Below are 18,741 nucleotides of genomic sequence, written 5' to 3'. Positions count from 1 at the left end.
AAGATGCAGAAGGTATTGGAAATTGTACTATGCCTCGGGAGCGGGTGTTTTGATAGTCACAACATTGTAAAGGGTAGTTTGAGAAATCTATTAAACGTTGTCACCTAAACGAAAAAACGTAAAAACAATTCGTTTGTACAACACGTCAGTTTCTTGTTTACCCGAACTTACCTACCCAAATTAAGCGGGACCCAACTGGAAATTGGAGAACGTAACTGATCGGGTAAGTTTGCTGGGACCCCTAATCTCGTCAATAGTGGTTGCATTTATCTCTTCCCCCTTCTTATCGCTTTCGTGCCCCTCCTCGATCAGGATTCAGGACTCGATCTCCTTCTTCCGCCTCTTGTTTTCCCTATCTTGATCTCTCCTTCCCTCAATCTTCTCGTGCGATTTTGTTCTTGGATAGTAGAGGGCATGGCGAGGATGATCACGCTGAGGAGCTCGGACGGCGAGGTGTTCGAGGTGGAGGAGGCGGTGGCGATGGAGTCGCAGACCATCAAGCACATGATCGAGGACGACTGCGCTGACAACGGCATCCCCCTCCCCAACGTATCCTCCAGGATCCTCGCCAAGGTGGTTGAGTACTGCAAGAAGCACGTCGATGCTGCCGCCTCCAAGTCCTCCTCCGAGGACGCCGCCGGATCTGGGATCTCCGATGAGGACCTCAAGTCCTGGGACGCCGAGTTCGTCAAAGTCGACCAGGCGACCCTCTTCGATCTGATTTTGGTGGGATCTCTCGACTTCTTTCTGATTTTATTTTATTTAAGTAGAGAAAATATTTCTGAATATCTAAATGTACCTTTGCAAGAAAACAAAAGAATCAAAATTGGACGAATTTGCGTTCGAGATGTCTTGGGTGGTACCAAATATGTCGGTACTCTATGATCCCAAGTATAAGCAATGGAATGCCAATTCTCATTTCCCACCTAATTCCAGATATCTTCTTTGGAATAAAAATTCTTAGAATTTTTTCTATATGGAAATATAATTATTTTGAGATTCTTCCGGAGTAATTTATTCCAAGCAAGTTGAACTTTTTGTTTATTTATTTGCTTTTTTATCTCAATGTAGAACTCTAGGGTAATTTCCGTCTTATGATTAGATAGCGCACACTTTCATTTTCTCTTATTTTTGGTCTTGAAGTGATATTTTTTCCCCTATTGAAGGATCTCTGTTTCCACAATTGTTATTTTCCCAAACGATGCATAGTTATGAAACTTGTCTTGATATAAACCTACCAGATGTACCACAAAACAATTTGCCGTCACCCACCGATAGCTATCCTAGAATGTACAGTTGAAATCATAGGTTGTTTCCTGGTTGGTCAAGCTCTACCTATCAATAACTGCTCCTCAGTTTCATTTACCTAATTACTTACTGTTCCATAGTGGCCTTTTTATTTCATCTAACTTTGCCTCAAAAATTCAATTGACTGTTAAAATTGTATTTGTGCATATGTATTAACCCTTGCCGCAAACCATGGACTTTCTGAGGGCATGTTAGTCAGAAGTCAGATCCGTTAGTTAAGGTGGAACCTAGTGATCATTGAATTTCGTATTGTTGCATGAAAAACAAATATTGCATTGCAACCATGATTGGCCTAGCTTTCAAACTATATGTTGGATCAGACTGGGATTTTTCTACAATTGCCTATCTAGTCTGATTTGCTTCAGATTTAACATTCATGTTTGTTCATTCTTTTCTACTCAATGTTCTTGTCCCTATTTTGACTATGCAAAAGCTGATTGGTAGACAACCATGGGAAATGGAGTAGTCAGCTAGATAACTTAGAAGATAGTCTTTAGAGAATGGCTACAGTTTTTTCCATCTCTTCCTCTCAATCTTATATTGGCTTGTTTGAACTGGGGAAGCATGAGATTGGAATACTTTTCATATACATACATGATGAATTACAAATCTGTAGTTTCCAGCCTACCACTCCATTGTATTTTAATGACATATTTGCCTAAGTAGCAGGACAGTTATGTTTCAGACTTTTGAGTTATGTTTATAGTTATGGGAAACGGTAAACAATCTTGCATGCAGCTCTATAGAGGAACAACATAAAGGTAACTCCTGGAAAAATGCAACCTGAGTAGCTGAGCAGGCATCTTGATCACTTTGTTATACTGTATCTGAGTCCAACGTTGGTAGAACATTGATAAATTGTGAATCTTTTCTAATTTTAGGTTGACTCCGTTAACTTTTTCCCTATACTAATAATAATAACTTAGTTATTTAAAATGACAGTTATATTATATAGAGCCCTGAATTGTTTCATTCCATCTGTCTTGAAAAGTGGAAGCTTCGTGCAATAGAACTTTTTCTTGAGATCCTAGATGGAAGCTTCGTGCACTGGACTGTCCCTTTTTATCTTTCTATTTCATGCAAATCTAATTTCCTAGCATCTGATGCTATTGCAATCCTACTTTGATATGGTAACATGGTTTTAGAAAGGCTCCTACTTTGGCCGCATATACAACCGCCTAGGCTCCTGCCATATGACATACACAGTCGGTATGTGTAGTTAAATGGCTTTAGTTTGATCATGTTTACATAATTGTTTAGTTTATAAGCTTTGTTGCACTGTGCATGATTCACATTTTTTTAGCGAAGTATGAATTGGATGCGCAGATGAGTATATTTAATTAGTGTCTTAGTCATTTTTATCGATATTGGCATTTTAAATTTGTCTCCTATACACCGAGTATACCCCATGTGCATTCTTGTTAGTAAGATAACAGCATCATATGCTAACAATTTGCTTTCCTCATGGGTTTAGGCAGCAAACTATCTAAACATCAAGGGACTGCTGGATCTGACATGCCAGACTGTGGCTGACATGATCAAGGGGAAGACCCCCGAAGAGATCCGCAAGACCTTCAACATCAAGAACGATTTCTCGCCGGAGGAAGAGGAGGAAGTGCGGAGGGAGAACCAGTGGGCGTTCGAGTGAATCTCGACCGGCTGCTTAATAAGATCATAGTCCCTTTAGTGTTTGGTTTTCCCCCATGTTTATCTCAGTTGGTGTTTTGTGACAGTGTTTATATCGCATGGGGGAGAGTTATCTACTGTTATCGATCTTTGCTCTGTTTATCGTGGACAATTTATAGTTTTATCATCACAGTATGTCGTTTAACGGTTGCAAAATCTGACTTGTGAAAAAGATTTAATTCCGTGTTATTGCAATGTGTTCGATCTTATTTCTTGATGAATATATGGAAATATTCTCTGCAAATATTTTTATTCCTTTTCTTTTTTCAAGTTTGAACCAAATTTCTGTCAAAATCTAGTTAAACACAATTCAAAAAATTAAAACATAAAACAACTAGTTTTATTTTGTTTGATTCAGATTCAATTGAACAATCCTGAATCTCAAATATAAATTGTCTGGCCATTCTCATTATTTATTTTTATTTATGATAAATTGTAAATTGAAAAAAAAAACTGAAATGTAGGGCTATGCATATGAAAGGCACCTAAGCAACTGTGTATATATTTATTTTTACATAATGTAGATATATAGTCAATAATAATTTAGGTTTATTTATCTATATATAAAGACTTATGACTTAAAATAATTAAATTAATTAGTTTTAAAATTATTTAAAAAATGGGATAAGGATTATATAAGATTATATCGTATGAGTATTTATTAAAAATAAAAATTGTTCATCAAATAGGTTTACACTGTAAAATCATTGTTATTGACTCAAAAATTACATAATTGATTGCAAAATTTGTAATTTGTAAGAATACATTTACAAAATATCAAAATTTTCTAATAATTAAATGTGAACGAATAAATACTATTTATTATTTTATATACATCTTAACCTTTTGTTTTTTGCATAAATATTAATAAGTATCGTCAAAAGAGATATTATAAATCTTTAAGCAAACTCAATCTAATATTACATACTGTTTCAATCCTTAAGTGATTAACCATTGTGTCATCTGAAAGCTCACAAAATATTTCACAAATCAGTGTTTAATAAATTAAATCTATATTACATATATAGTAAAGTAGTAGATAGACAATTACATATCTTCTTGTTCCATTACTGCAGAGCACAGCACAGCTGCTGCTTTATTCTTCTGGTCAGCCACCATGCCTTGCCTTCTTCCTCTTTTTGGATGCCCTGAAAGGCCCATTCCTTATCATCTACACCACTCACTCATTGATGTTTAGATACGTATACTGTTAAATTAGATGGCATTAGTTGCCACCACTCAGTGCGGGTTTCCATCAGGACTGTTCTTTGGAATTTTGATCTCAAGGAGGGTGTCATCGACAATATATGCCTCTATCTTCTTCCAATTTGCTTCGGCTGGCAGCTCGAGTCGCCGGACGAATCCGTTTTCCCACCAGCGGCCCATCTTCCAGTCTCTCGCCTCAGATTCTTTGCCCCTCCACAAACCACTGATCTCAATCACCTTTGTGTTTTGCCCGCAGACTTCAGCATCGCATCTCCTTGCGCCGACTGCAAAAGAAAGCTTGGTCATTGTGTACAAGCATTGCGTATCAGTAATTCTCATTCTACTTGAGCAGTGATTAGAGTTTTACCTTCCAATATTCTTTGTTATGTTATTAGTCAACTGAAACAACACATTTTTCGTTGTGCCAAGTAGTGAAGCAATCTATAACATGATAAAATAAACTAACATAGAACTCGAGCAGTCTTTCTCTCTTTTCAAAAGCTTAACCTTCCAATATTCTTGGTTCTATATATTCAAATCTTTAGTATGTTATTAGAACAAACAAAGTGTTCAAGAACACCAAACATAATGCTCAAGAACTTTGCTTCCTGCAATTAAATTGACGCTTATAAGCTAAGCTACAGCTGGATCTGTTGCTTCAACTAGATTAAAGCTACTCCGCTGCTAAAAATTAGATGTGAGTTCTCAACTTAAACAAACATTATCAGATAGATCAGCATCCTCTAATGAAACAGAACATCCATCTAAAACAACAAGGCGCAAGTTTTAGTATGAGAATTGAGAATCATCCTTAATATCAAGACTAATATGAAGAAGGTGCTAATGAATTCTAATGGCATATCAATTCTCCTATTGGTTGCAAGATAAGTCTGCAATTAATTACTATTCCCTTCAAATATCAAACAACAAACTGTGAATTTTACAAGAATAAATATTCCAATGCTGTCTGATTCCGAATTCTGATGAAATAGTTATTCTTGAGTTTGATTGCAACTAGAAATCATCACTCTGCCAAAACTATCATTCCCTGTCAGTCATGCCTAACATTTCTTATATCAAATCTAGGAATACTTATCGTTCCATTCTACAGTGAGATTTATGCTATTCCAGAGTTTTCAAGCTGATAACTTTTCCTTTATATCAGTAAATATCAGAACAATAAATCATTCCAGTACCTGGCAAATCTGATGAAAATAGCTATTATTGAGTTTGATTGCAACTTCAAATTCCAGAATAATCATTCCTCCTCAATCTTTCTTTCTTATTTCTCGTGTTAATTCTAGGAATATTTATCAATCCCGTTCCATAATGAGATTTGTGCCCTTACTGAGTTGCAAAGATGCTAAATTTTTGTTCTTCTCAGTAAATACGAACGGTAAATTATTCTAACACCTAGCGATTCTGATTAAATAGATATTCCCGAGTCTGATAGCAACTTGAACGATCCCGTTCGACAGTCAAACTTACGCCCTGTTTGGGATTTCAAGCTGCTATCTTTTTGTTCTTCAAGGTAAATACCAGAGGAAAAAAAATTCCGTACCTGGCAATTCCGCTTTGAGGACGTACTCGGAGTCAGTCTCATACCAATCGACGCCGGTCTTGGACGCGCTCCTCAACCCGGCAAGCAGCGCGTCGGCCTCGAACTCCCACAGCGGGAAGGCGTCGCCGGGGTCGAAGAACTTCCCGAACAGCAGCGGGCTGAAGAGGGACCCTTCGCCGAACACCTTACGGGCCGCGTCCCCGCCGTGAGCGACGAACGAGTCGAAGGCGTCCTCCGAGAGGGAGACCCGCCACTTCTGCGAGTTCCCGTCGCCGGCGCGGACCTCGATCGCCCTCCGGCTCGGCATCTTCGATTGGAGGCGGCGCTCGATTCGAGAGTGGACGGACGCTGCGAACTCTGCTTTTTATAAAGTTGAGGGTGGCTTTTGGAAAAAGCGATGCGGGAATATTTGTATGCGCACCTTTTTCTGGAGCTTTCCATGACCGTGGATATGAGCCATGCTTATCCACCCTCCATTGGCTACATATGAACGACCACGATTAAATATCATCAGATCTGACGGCTAAAAACAGAACCTTTACTATTGTATTAAATTGACCTTTTATTATTCCACACTTTTTTTTCTTCTTAATTTTGAATTTTATAGCTCAAATAAACTATGATAAAATCATAATAAAAAAGATGATGGGCATTTTGACTTTAATTGCCTGACGTTCAAAATAAAATAAATAGATAAGAAGATACTCTGTAAATGCCGAGATAATAAATGTCAGTATCTCCCCCAAAGACTTACAATTCTCTCCTTTTGATAAATCATCAATCTTCACATTTGGTAATCCCTAGAACTGTATAAGGTATATTTAAAAACATGAAGTTTCCCACTGACCACCAAAATAAATCGGGAAGCAATTACATTCTCCATTTTGAAAGAAAATTCTTATAAATACGTCGTAACGATCAATCCAGATGCCCAGAAAGCAATTACATTCTCCATTTGAAAGAAAATTCTTATAAATACGTCGTAACTGGGGATCGAACCGCGGATCCTTGGGTCACAATCCGAATGTCCTACCGTTGCACCATTGCCCAGTGACACACAACTCTCTCCTTGTAAATTTTCATCACCTTACACATTTGGTAATTTTAGAACTGTATAAGGTATATTTAAAAACATGACAGTGGCGCTCTGTTTACAGCGATAGGCTGCTTATGAAAGGAGAACAAGTGCAGAAATAAATGATTTAACTGTCAAAATTACCCTTCTTTTTGGGTTTCACTCATAATTCTATATATTGAGATGTAACAAAAGAATACCTTGTGTAAAACTGTCAAACTATGGAGAAATTAGAGGAGATCATCTCCAAGATCTTGTTGTGTAACCTCCTGTTTGTCGCAAGCACACCACCCAACGGATACAAGATTCTTCGATGTTCTTGATCAGCTGCAAAATCTAGCCGAGTCCCATTCCAATCCGTAACCTAATCAGATGTTGTTGTTAGTATGCACCAACATAAATATCGATAAATGAGTACAATAACTAAGAAAATGAGGACAACATAATTTTGATAATTCTAATTGGTGGAGAAAATAAAATATCTTAAAAGAAGAACAAGAACAAACTACACCCAAGTATAAGAAATCAGATAAGAAAAGCACACCATTCCTCCTGCTTCCTGTATGCAGATGACTCCTACAGCATGATCCCAGACCTAAGGAGAAGCAAGAAACAACCACTATTCATTGCAAATAAATTTCTTGAACAATCTTTTCTTCAAACCAGATACTGATCTTATAGTTACCTTAATTTCCTTTTGCGACCTGACTCGCTGAAGGAAAACAGAAGCTCTACCAGAAGCCACCATGAGGTACTTACACAAGCTGCAAAAACATGGGAACATGATTATTTTTGTAAAACTGGCAGGACAATCTCCTTTGAATTCAACCACTGAGATTAACGATCATTACATGGAGTCTGTAAAACCACTCAAAATATTATCATATGGATGAAGAACATGCAATGGAATTCAATATTATTATGCCCCAATAGTCAATTTGATGTGTGTGTGTGTGTGTATAAATTGAAATATTTCCTCTCTAGCTAGTTGTATCTTGCCCCTTTGTTGACAGTACCTAATATATGACAAGTGATTGGCTCACCACACACACAGTGCATTCGAGAAGGAACATAGTCACTGTACCCTATGTTCCTTCTCTGTGTTGTGGTTCGAGGTTCTCTTTTCTTAATCCTATTCCTAATCAGATCAGTTTACTTTAATGTTCATAAGGTTTGTTCATCTACATCCCCCTCCCCCAAAAAAATTCCTTTTCTTCCTCTCCTTTTTGTCAAATATAATTCTCTTTGTACCCTAAAAGTGGACGAGCAGAGATACTCATTGTTTGCTGAACCAAATCAACAAATAAAACTGAGGATTTGTAATGATGGGGAAGTTAGTATTCATCTAGATCTTCAGATCTAGTTCTGGCGAATGCAATAATTGAACATACCTGCCACAACATGTTGGCAAAAGAAGTATTGTGCTATTGTCTCTACGCTCAGTATCATCAACTGTTGCACTGAACAGAGCTGATAGCGGAATAAAATCCCAGGTTTGACTATCTGGAATGCAAAATCATGCCTCTTGCACTGTGTTGTAGGAATCAACAAAGCATTGCTTCCAACCACCTTGTACCATCAAAAGGTCGTCCACAGCATCAGAAAATCTCCTTGTCCAGGTTCCACAGCCTGCATGAGCAATCATGATAATCCCTGTCTCAGATTTAACAGTTTTCTTATCCTGACTACCAGCAGTATGAATGTCCATTTTCCAATTTGGACAGCCCATTACACCTAGTACAATTTCTCCTCTGACTACGAGAGCCAAACCAACCTGAAAATTTTGAAGTATGTTTATCCAAAATAAGAAGTTAAAGGTGAAAATGAACACAAAAAATGTTTTAAATCCAAACTAATTGAAAGCTGATGAAGTAGATTTACAGAGATGATCAATTTAGGAACTAAGAGCTTCAATTTAACAGTGGAGTTTATTACAAAAGCTTGTTTAAAATCTCTGGACTTGACTAATTTGGTGCGATGATAAAAGGGATGTTGGTTAACACTGTTTCTTCACCCTTATATACATTAACACAAAACAAACAATCCAGGTGTTTAGTCCACTAAGTTGCCTACTAAAGGGAATTCTACTGACCACTGTCAAAGCATGAAAGCATAGACTACCTAATAGAGATTTCCTGCTACATTGGAGTTGAGCAAAATGTTGCATCTATTTCTCATATTTGATATAAATACAGACACTGAAACATTGACAATGAGTACTGAATGGAACTCAAGCTATCAGCATACTGCGATGATTTGGAAAGGATGCCAAATGAATGTATTACGATGATTTGGAAGAAATGCAGAAAGGAATAAAAAGGAATACCACATATAGTGCATCATTTCCCTTTACAAAACCTCGAGTACCATCTATGGGGTCGAGCACCTACACCAGAGAATATGAGTGGGTTATTCATAGAAATATTCAGCAGCTAGGCATGAAAACATATACTCACAAGCTACAGTTATGCAATAAGTTAGATTACCCAATAAGTTGCCAGTTGTGCATCAAAAGAAACCGCCTTGATTCCCCCTCTGTCAATAGCCTCCAACACAATGTCGGCAGTCAATGGATCATCAGAAGCGGTAGCTTTATCGGCCACGGCATTCAGGACTAAGTCGATAAGATAGTTTCCATCATGGCCATCAATATTTTGCAAATTTGCAGAACTTGATCTCAAAAATTCAGAGTCTTCTTCAGCTACCAATGGTATAGATGGAAATAGTCTCTTCAGTTCTGGCATCAGTCGTCACCATGACACGGATGAGAAAAAAACTCATAACCTTCTTAACCATTATCTTCAGTAAAGATTACAAAGAACGGAAGAAACTAAGAATTTGTTAGGTGAATCAGAAAACATAATTACCCAAGCTGATCAAAGATTGCACACCGAAGTCTGCAATTGTTACAGGCGTCTGATCATTCTTTTCGAGAATACGGCCGTCATTGGAGAGCAAAAACTTCTTCACCTGATGATAACGCCCATAAAAGAAAAGACAAAAAGAAAGGAATTTTAGTAAATGCCTAAAAATTCGATTTTGTCCTTCCAAGTGGTCTGATCCACGTAATTTTCAGCGACAAGAGAAAGAAGCCTACATCAACGCAGAGGCGGCAAGCTCTCTCCACGACATCGACGGCGGCCTCAAGTTCTCGATAGAACTTCGCCTTATCCTGCAGAAAGGGAAGGACCGATCTGCAATGTTAGGAACCTTTTTAGCGCATAAATTGAGGGAAGAAACCTAAGGCTTTGTTAACTTCAAAAAGGTGAGGAATTTGACTGAGAAGGAACAAATCGATCGAAATGGGAGAAGATGCCTAGCAGCTGGAACGCTCTTGCACGAAGGAGAACGAGAGGAGCGAGGGAAGGGAACCCCAAATCGACGGGCGGGGAGGCGGGAGTGCGGGCGGAGAAGGAGACTCATGGCGGCAGGGAGGAGAGAAGCAATTGAGAGGTCGTTGCGACAAATTAGGGCAGCGTCGCTGCCCGATACTCGATCGATTGGATCGATCAAACTTCATTTGAGCCATTAAATTTTAGCGTTTTTCAATTTAACCCCACAACTTGTTTTTATTTCAAAATTGCGACCTTTCTGGCGTCAGCGGATGGTCCCACTGATTATACCTTTTTATATCAAAATTTTATATATAACAGGCGATAACCGTTACGGCTTTGCGGTCTGATATATGTGGTTTGAAGCGTTTCGGGTTTCGGATTTCGCGTTACGCGCAGCGACATGGAACGATGGAGGGAAAAAGACATTAATTCTTTTTTTTGGCAAATATAAATTCTTTTTTATTTTTTTGAAAATGCCCCTCTAGAGTTTTATAATTATCGGCTATCCTTTAAAATTTATGAACTCTTCTTAATTTGCCCCGTTAATTTATCATGATTAGGTACTGTCTTGGAGTTTTCAAAAGTTTAAGAATATTTTCGGAAAATATGCAAACTATCGGGGTGGAATGCAATTTTCCTCAACAGAAACTAGGTTTATTTACGACCTCGACTCACCGATTCACGTAGAATTTTTGTCACGTGTCTCTGTCTGTCTCTCCTCCACCTTCGCCTCCTCGATCGCTCCCGCGTCGCTCCTTCGACCGAAGTCGCCCGATACCTCGTTCCTCGCTCCCATGGCTTCCGATTGAGGCTTCGTCGCTCCGGATTGCCAGTTCAAAGAGTAGGGCTTGGGGTTTTCAATCTGTTTCTCCGTCTCCTTGTCGCCATGCCTTCGTCTGCTCCTAATCCGGCGTCCGTGGCGGCGCTGTCAGCGGCCAAGATCTGCTTGAACTCCCAGTGCAAGGAAACTGTATCGGACCACCCTTCGGGGAGGAAGAAGGGGTGGTGCCTCCGCTCCGGGGAGATCGCTGAACTCTGCAGCCGCTGCTCGTACGGACCTCCCTATCCAAAGCGTTCTTCCACTACTTACCTATTTTTACTCAAAGAAACGTTTGCTTTTTTGTATTTGTATAAATGAGTCGGTTCATTCGGGATTCGGGGGTTGCGGTCCTCGGATTTGGTTTTCCAGCGATCAATCGAGGCGGCTGATGTTGTTCTTTCCTTTTGAATTTTCTATTCCTCTATTTGTACCATGTGAGGCACGCTTGTTGAATTGAAGTTCTGCTACTGCGACTACATGTTTGACTTTTGTTTTTTAAAGATATGGTTTTTAATGTTTAATACTACATGAATTATCGTGGATAAAGATGCGAACGGATGACATTGTCTTGTGATTTCATATTGATATACGTATAGAAAATAGTATTGTGCTTCTAACTTTCTGTCTAATCAATTTGCCCCTCGTATATTGGATTACATTCATACATCTATTTTGCCACTGTAGATGCGCATTTGAGCAAGGGACTTTCTGCGAGACGTTTCATTCTGGTGTCACTGGTTGGAGAAACTGTGAGACATGTGGCAAGGTAAGAGAGGAACTCTGTATTGATTCTAACTAGTCCTGTTAGCATGCTACTCTGTACTCACATGAAAGCAAAATCGCCATTTCTGGGCTGTGTTGTATACCCATTAATTGTCCTATTTGCAGCGGCTGCATTGCGGGTGTATAGTGTCAGCTCAGACTTATGTTTATCTTGATGCTGGAGGAGTTGAGTGCCTTGCATGCGCCAATAAATCTGATGTAAAGGTGACCTGTATACTAAAAAATCGTCATTCTATCACTATCATGCAATACTTTGACAGTTTGACTATCCCATTCTTCTATTCAGTGCAGCATTCAATTAGTTGATTGTATCACTATGTATCATAGATTCAAAACCTTCTTAGTCTTTCTCTAGATGTTTTTCCTCTTAGGAACTTTTGTTGGTCTACAATTTTCTAATAGACAGTATAATGGTTAGGAGTATGTAACTAAGATGAGACTTTGTGTGGTTAACTGAAAAACTCTGTAATGTTGTAATTGCTTGTCTGTTTTCTCTCCAAAAGTGAAAGCGCTTGGTATAAATTCCTTAATTTGGTTAAATTAGTGTGATGTGATTCTATTGTTGCCCACTTGCAGGTTAGAAGTTCATTCAATTGTTGCATTTAGCTGACTCAAATTTGTTTTTAGGCACCAAATCAAATGTCTTCTCCTCCTATGCTTATGCAACATGTCTTTGAAAGAAGAGATTCACCTACTAAAACCTGGAGATCAGTTGCCACTCCATTTTATGGGCAATGGCGTCAAGCTCCACATATGTGGACTACGACAAATATGCAGTCTGATTTGCAACAAAGACTATCGTATGAGTTTGATAGACCTTGTACTATTGAAAGGTTGGCAACTGGAAGGCGGCACTATATATCAGCACATGAAAAAAACTATGAGCCCAAGAGAATAATTTCTAGAAGCAGTAATAGCATTCCACAAGATAGATATGCTCATGGGAATACAGGTTTGGAGTGATTTCCTTCTTACAACAAATATTATAGCAAGTAAGCTTAATATTTTGTCAAATTCATGTCTTCGCGTAGGAGAAAATGATCCAAATTCCACAAATAGACCAGTAACTGCAGACCCTTCAACGAGCTCTGGATTTAAATTTGAAGCAAACCCAAATTTGTCCGCCAATTTGCAACCACCATCTCTTTCAAAAGAAAATCCATCTCTGGTTATTGGCTTACCAGTTCCCTTTTCATCATCGCATGGAGCAAGCTGTTCAATTAATCTTTCAGCAAAGCAGTCACCAGCTCAAGTTACTTCTTCATTAGCAAACCAGTTTTGCCCTTCACATATCAGTGAAGCTGGATTGCAAGTTCAAATGCGCAATGGAAGAACTGGAGGTGATGCCTTTCCACCGACACAATTATTTCCTCAAAATTGGCCTACAATAAAAGATCGAGAGCTACAAGAAATATCTGGAGAGTATCCTTCGATTTATCTTTGTTTGAAAGTTTTGGATAGTCATCACTTCTTACCTTGATTTTCTCATTTATGATATTGTTCCCTTCCCATTACATTTTCTAAAAGTATTACTTAACTATTGCAAGTCAACAAACTACCATCACTCCCTTGTTTGAAAAGATGCTAACTGCTAGTGATGTTGCCCGTATTGGGCGTCTTGTGTTACCCAAGAAATGTGCTGAGGTGACTCCTTCAGCTTTTAAATATTTAGCACTAGAAAATTCAGCAACATTATCCCTGAATTTAGAGAGTTAATTGTTCCTACTTCTTGTATTTCTAAAGTTAATGCTCACAAGAATAATTGATTCTCAAATAAAGGGTGGTATTGATTCAATTTAATTAGGATAGTGGAATGTGATTCTCATCAAGTGATTGAATCACTTATCCATAGAGTTTGTATTTTGTCTACTTATAATTGTCTTGGGTTTGGACTATGAATATCTGAGTACCTCTGTTAAATAGTTAATTTACAAATTGTGCTCTGTAGCTCTTTGGAATTTAAATGGTTATAAAGGTTTCAACTTTGCATGGATGATGCATGTCTAGTCAACTCATTGAGTTTCACTACCTTGATTCTTGTAGCTTAATTCTTTTGTACGGTACGGTACTATTCATGTCTCTATCATTCTAGGTGAGTTTTCTTATGGACTATGTTTTTACACAGGTGTACTTCCCAACAATTTCTCAGCCTGAAGGACTTCCATTAAAAGTTCAGGATACAAATGGAAGGAATTGGACATTCCAGTTTCGATTTTGGCCTAACAACAACAGCAGGATGTATGTATTGGAGGGGGTTACACCTTGTATTCAGGCAATGCAACTGCAAGCAGGTGACACAGGTACTGTTCTAGTTGATTTACTTGTTGATTAATCTCTTACTTAGCAAAGAGGCTATTAGTTGCTTCCAGACTTTCTTCTAGATAATCAATATGAGTCCTGAAAACCAATGGATACATATTTCTTTTATCATGTTTGACCTTAACCCTTTACCATTTATTGCAGGAAACATAACATTAGTTTAATTAACCTCTTGTATCTCTAGTCATCCTGACATAGATATCAAGTTACGGAAGATGTTTCTCATAATGGTTTTAGTTGTTAGTTTATGCTTTATTAATATTATTTTGAACTTCATATATGAAGGCTTTGTGGGATATACATATAAGTATAATTAGTTGTAGGGAGATCTATTCTTTATGTTTCAAACAAAATGTGTTTCTGCAGTTACATTTAGTAGGATAGATCCAGAAGGAAAGCTGGTCATGGGATTTAGAAAGGCTTCTTGCAGTTCTAATGAACAGGTTGGCCGATCAATTATTGTCATTTCTGAAATATACTTGCTCAGCTAGAATTTATTTTGGTCTGGAAATGGGACTAATCCTGTATTCTTTAATTATCACTTTGTAGAAATTTCTCATGCTTTGCTTCTATGCTCCTAGAACCTTCCATTTAAATGTATTGTCAATGCCCACTTGAATTTGGTTTTTGTTAGATGGTGTTTCTTTTTGCATTAAAAGAATCACAACTTTGATTTCACTTTACCTAAGAATACAGTCCTATTCAAGAATGAAAAAATAGCTGGGAATCATTAAGCCAACCCTTCACAACATTGTAGGACCCAATATTCATCTCACATTCGTTTCATCACATATAGAATATCTATGCTGTTAAGACTGAGAGGTACAGATTGTTTAGCTACTGAGTTGTTTAGGTGAAGGTGCAAGTAATATTTTAATTTACACCTACATATACTGACAGGGCCAGTATTCTTCATTGCTGTAACTATTACTTTAAAGAAACATCTTTTATATGATTTCTTACATAGGTATTGCAATAACATAAATTTACTCAAATTTTGCCATACATCTTCAAGTCTGAAGCCAAACTTTGTAACCTGCAGGATCCTAAAACACATAATTCTGGCAATGATTTCTCATCACCACCAGAAGGTAATAAGAAAAATGCTGGGGATCCCACTCTAAATGTTTCTTTTGAATATGAAGTACCTTATGATTGTCAGATTTGGTCAATGCAGCAGATCAATCTACCCAGCCTATACATAAGGATGGGTCTATTGCCAGGTCACTGCCAGTTCCTAGCAAAAGGAAAGCAACAACACTTGGCTCAAAGATTAAACGCCTAAGAATTGAAAATGAAGAGTCCATGGAACTGAAACTAACATGGGAAGAAGCTCAAAGTTGCTCTGCCCACCTCCAAATTCTTCTCCTAGTGTCATCATTATCGAAGGCCATGAGTTTGAGGAATATGAGGTGAATAACTTAGCTTATCATTTATGCTACACTTAATGACTTTGGTTATTTTTAACTTTTTAGATCCTGTCACAAGTTACAAAATATTAGGTTTTGATGACAGAGGTCTTTGTCCTATCTCTCTTTGCTTAAATCAGCCATTATCCAATCTGCAAAATTTGAACTATTTAGCACTTCTTTTATAAGGTTTAAGTGCTGCTGAATACAGATAGTTTTGGTTAGATCAATTGGATATTTCTCTTTTTCTAATTAACTCAATTTATCCAGTGAAAATAAACAAACCTAGTCCAATCATTAAGTGCCTGAGTTGCCAGTTATGCCAGTTCTTTCTAATACTCCGTGAAACAGTGTTAACAGACACATAACTGGTGAATAGCTTTAAAATGATGATAGTTTAAAGAAGTACAATTAAACTATATCCTTCCCTCTGCCAGTTTTATCATTAACTCCTCCATCATGTCAATTATGAGACTGAATTTTGGCTTTTAATATGTGAGTTCAAAGGCGCTGCTTTTAAATATCCCTTCCAATATTCTATATTTGTTCTGATGCTGTTACACATGATCTATTATATTATTTTAAGAACCATTTTTATGCTTTCTGTATGAGATATCCTTCCGTCTTTTCGAGTGTTGGTTGTATACAAATCTGTGCTTCATGCTTCACAGATTTACATCTCCTATGCTGAGCAAGATATAAAAACAAAACAATCATTTGGCAGTTATAATAATGATTGCTGTTTTCAAGTCATTTTTCAATTGCAGTGATAAATTGATTACACCTACACTGATTTAATCTTAACACAGTTGGTTCACTAAATTGTATAACTGGACGATCTTTCGTTGCATTCATTCCGAAGATAGTACTGACAAATGAAAATCATTTTGTTTTTTTTTTGCCCTCGATTTGACACTGCTCGCCATTTTTGTCCTGCTTAACTTAGACTCTCCTTTAAACCGTTTGGCCTTGTTTACTATTATGCATAAATAGACCATTTTCTTTGTCTTGAACAGGAAGCGCCTATACTCGGGAAGATGTCATACTTCACTTCAAATCAAGCTGGGTATTCGTTCTGGCACATCTTCTTGATATTTCCTCTGTTTTACTTGTTTTATTTTAACTCATTGGATATAACATTTTATAATGATATAGGTACCTCGGACATACTTTAAGCTGAGTGAATATATCATAAACTCAAAGCTTATTGAAAAATACTCAACTAGGAACTTAAATCTATTTAGTGAAAAAATTGCTAATTGATTATTTGCATTAACAAAAGAGATGCAAATAAATATTTTTCCAAGCTTTTGACAGATTGTCAACTCAAGGTCCTTGAAGTCTAGTGGGTAAGTTGTCCAATTGAATTTTTGAACTGTCAAAAGATCTATAAACAACCTTGTTCGACAGTGGCTGGTTCTAATAGTTGATCAAACCAAATCTGCTCTTGCCAAAACATTTGGCTTCTGACACATCCCAATACAAAGGAATATTTCAATCAAATACTAGAGATCATAAATGGTTTGGCTTGAAATTTATCATGTTCCAAAATTTGTCTAACTGAACTCTAATTAGTTAGCAACCTACTTTTGTTGATTCCCTAGAATGTGTTGCATCTCAAGTGTTGCTAAATTCTCTTAATTAACTTGCGCCCAGGTCAGCTTGCACTTCTGCTCAGGAGTTGGAATCGGAGCGGATAGCAGACGCGATATCCTGTAAAACAGGTGTGGTAAAATAATAATATCATTTTTTTTGTGATACGAAAGTTGCCCCTTCCGATCTGTCGTCAAAGATTTTCCAGTGTCCACTAATTAATCACAATATCTGTTTTAGTGCTTAAGTTGGTATGCGATTTTGTGAACATTTCTATATATATATATATATAGTTAGTTAGTTAGTTAGTTAGTTAGTTGTGCTGATATTTATGTTGGAATTTCCTACGTGATGGCAGTTGGTTCCAAGAGGAGCAAGGCAAATGCACAAACAGACAATGTCGAAGCCTCCGATCGTCGTCTCGACACACTTGCGAGTCTCACAATCGGCGAAAACCTTCCTGGATTCCAACCAACAACGAAGCATCCTCGGCACAAGCCCGGCTGCTCATGCATCGTCTGCATACAGCCTCCTAGCGGGAAGGGCCCCAAGCACAAGCCAGATTGCACATGCAACGTCTGCCTCACCGTGAGACGCAGGTTCAAAACGCTCGAATCCAGGCGCGAAAAGCGTCAGTCTGAGAAGGAACTCGAAACTTCAGAGAAGCAACCATTAACAATGCCCATCCGACCGCCCAAGGTTTCATCAGAATCAGGGAATAGCAATCCACCATCCTCAGGCCCGAGTCCAAGTGACGAAACTGCATCTCAGAGAGCGACGATGAACGTCGACACGGAAACATCTCCATTGCTGCCTCTCAAGATTCCCCAGATTGATTTGAACATCCAGCCAGAGCGTGAGGAAGAGCCTTCCATCGCGCACCAAGCTGACACTAGTACTGTACTGAGCCTTTTGGAGATGGAACCGACCAGGAGAACACAAGAACTCGGTGAGAGAGATTTGACGGTTCAGTAGGCAATTTATGGCCAACATCAACAACCTCTCACATTTTGGGTTCATGGTTTGTTGCGATTTGTTGCTAATTTACATGGCCAATTGTATCTACCATCTGTGCAGTGGTCAGGCAAGTTACACTAATCTATGTATGTCTGTTGATCGTTTTTGAGGTATAATTGGGTTGGTTACGACGGAGTAGAGTTGTTGAAGTAGATAAAAGTCGAATCTTGACAAAATCGAGACAATATTCTCTTTCGTCATAGTCAATTGTAATTTTTTGATTTACTTTCTTATAGATAGTCGTGAGATTGATCGTGCGGGGTCGTTGGGGTGGTAGATTTTATCTTTTGTTGAAATGTACATTTGTAGATCCATCTGGTAGTTTAAAATTATGTAATTTGTTGTTTAGTTGATCAGAAATTATATAGGGAATACTTTTTTAATACTTTTCTTTAATTTTTTAATTATTATTATTTAAAAATATGGAGGAAGAAAAAAATCATGTTTTTAAGCAACTAATTCAGCCAGTAATTTGATTAAAAATATTTATTAATTTAAGGCCTTCATTTTTTTATTATTATTTTTAAAATCTTGGTTAAGATGTGTTTCATAAATTGATGTGAAGAAAGTTTTGCCAAAGGACTTAGATGTAATATTTCAATTTAAGGTGTTTAAAGTGGAAAAGGTTT

At 37.8% G+C, this 18,741-nt stretch overlaps 2 protein-coding genes and 2 pseudogenes across 2 annotated transcripts; 2 read left to right on the top strand and 2 right to left on the bottom strand.

The window, feature by feature from the left end:
- The first annotated feature begins 292 nt into the window (after positions 1-292).
- Positions 293-3,183, top strand: LOC141813216 (SKP1-like protein 1B). Its single transcript, XM_074701145.1, has 2 exons — positions 293-726; positions 2,783-3,183. Exons 1-2 carry the CDS (start codon positions 415-417, stop codon positions 2,954-2,956), a joined length of 486 nt encoding a protein of 161 aa, XP_074557246.1. The 5' UTR covers positions 293-414; the 3' UTR covers positions 2,957-3,183.
- Positions 3,184-3,990: 807 nt separating this feature from the next.
- LOC141813827 (22.3 kDa class VI heat shock protein-like) lies at positions 3,991-6,245 on the bottom strand (annotated as a pseudogene).
- A 603-nt stretch (positions 6,246-6,848) lies between these two features.
- On the bottom strand, positions 6,849-10,259 carry LOC141813826 (putative 3'(2'),5'-bisphosphate nucleotidase, mitochondrial). The gene is given in 9 exon segments (XM_074701816.1): positions 6,849-7,200; positions 7,381-7,431; positions 7,522-7,600; positions 8,228-8,610; positions 9,163-9,222; positions 9,323-9,573; positions 9,704-9,806; positions 9,934-10,030; positions 10,153-10,259. Coding segments are annotated over 9 exon segments (1,281 nt in total). The 3' UTR covers positions 6,849-7,050.
- A 798-nt stretch (positions 10,260-11,057) lies between these two features.
- On the top strand, positions 11,058-18,343 carry LOC141813413 (B3 domain-containing protein Os07g0563300-like; annotated as a pseudogene).
- Positions 18,344-18,741: the final 398 nt, after the last annotated feature.

Source organism: Curcuma longa, chromosome 20 (genome assembly GCF_044706935.1).
Source record: "Curcuma longa cultivar G26 ecotype Majalengka, Jawa Barat chromosome 20, ITB_CL_G26_1.1, whole genome shotgun sequence".
In the NCBI taxonomy this organism is placed as follows: Eukaryota; Viridiplantae; Streptophyta; class Magnoliopsida; order Zingiberales; family Zingiberaceae; genus Curcuma; species Curcuma longa.
Note: the sequence above shows the minus strand (reverse complement) of the source record. Positions and strands in the feature narration are given on the sequence as shown.

What these genes read in the sequence shown, in the direction of transcription:
- LOC141813216 (XM_074701145.1), top strand. Translation starts at nt 415, where the DNA reads ATGGCGAGGATGATCACGCTGAGGAGCTCGGACGGCGAGGTGTTCGAG. An exon ending in CCCTCTTCGATCTGATTTTG is followed by an intron (nt 727 to 2,782) that starts GTGGGATCTCTC and finishes TCATGGGTTTAG; the next exon opens with GCAGCAAACTATCTAAACAT.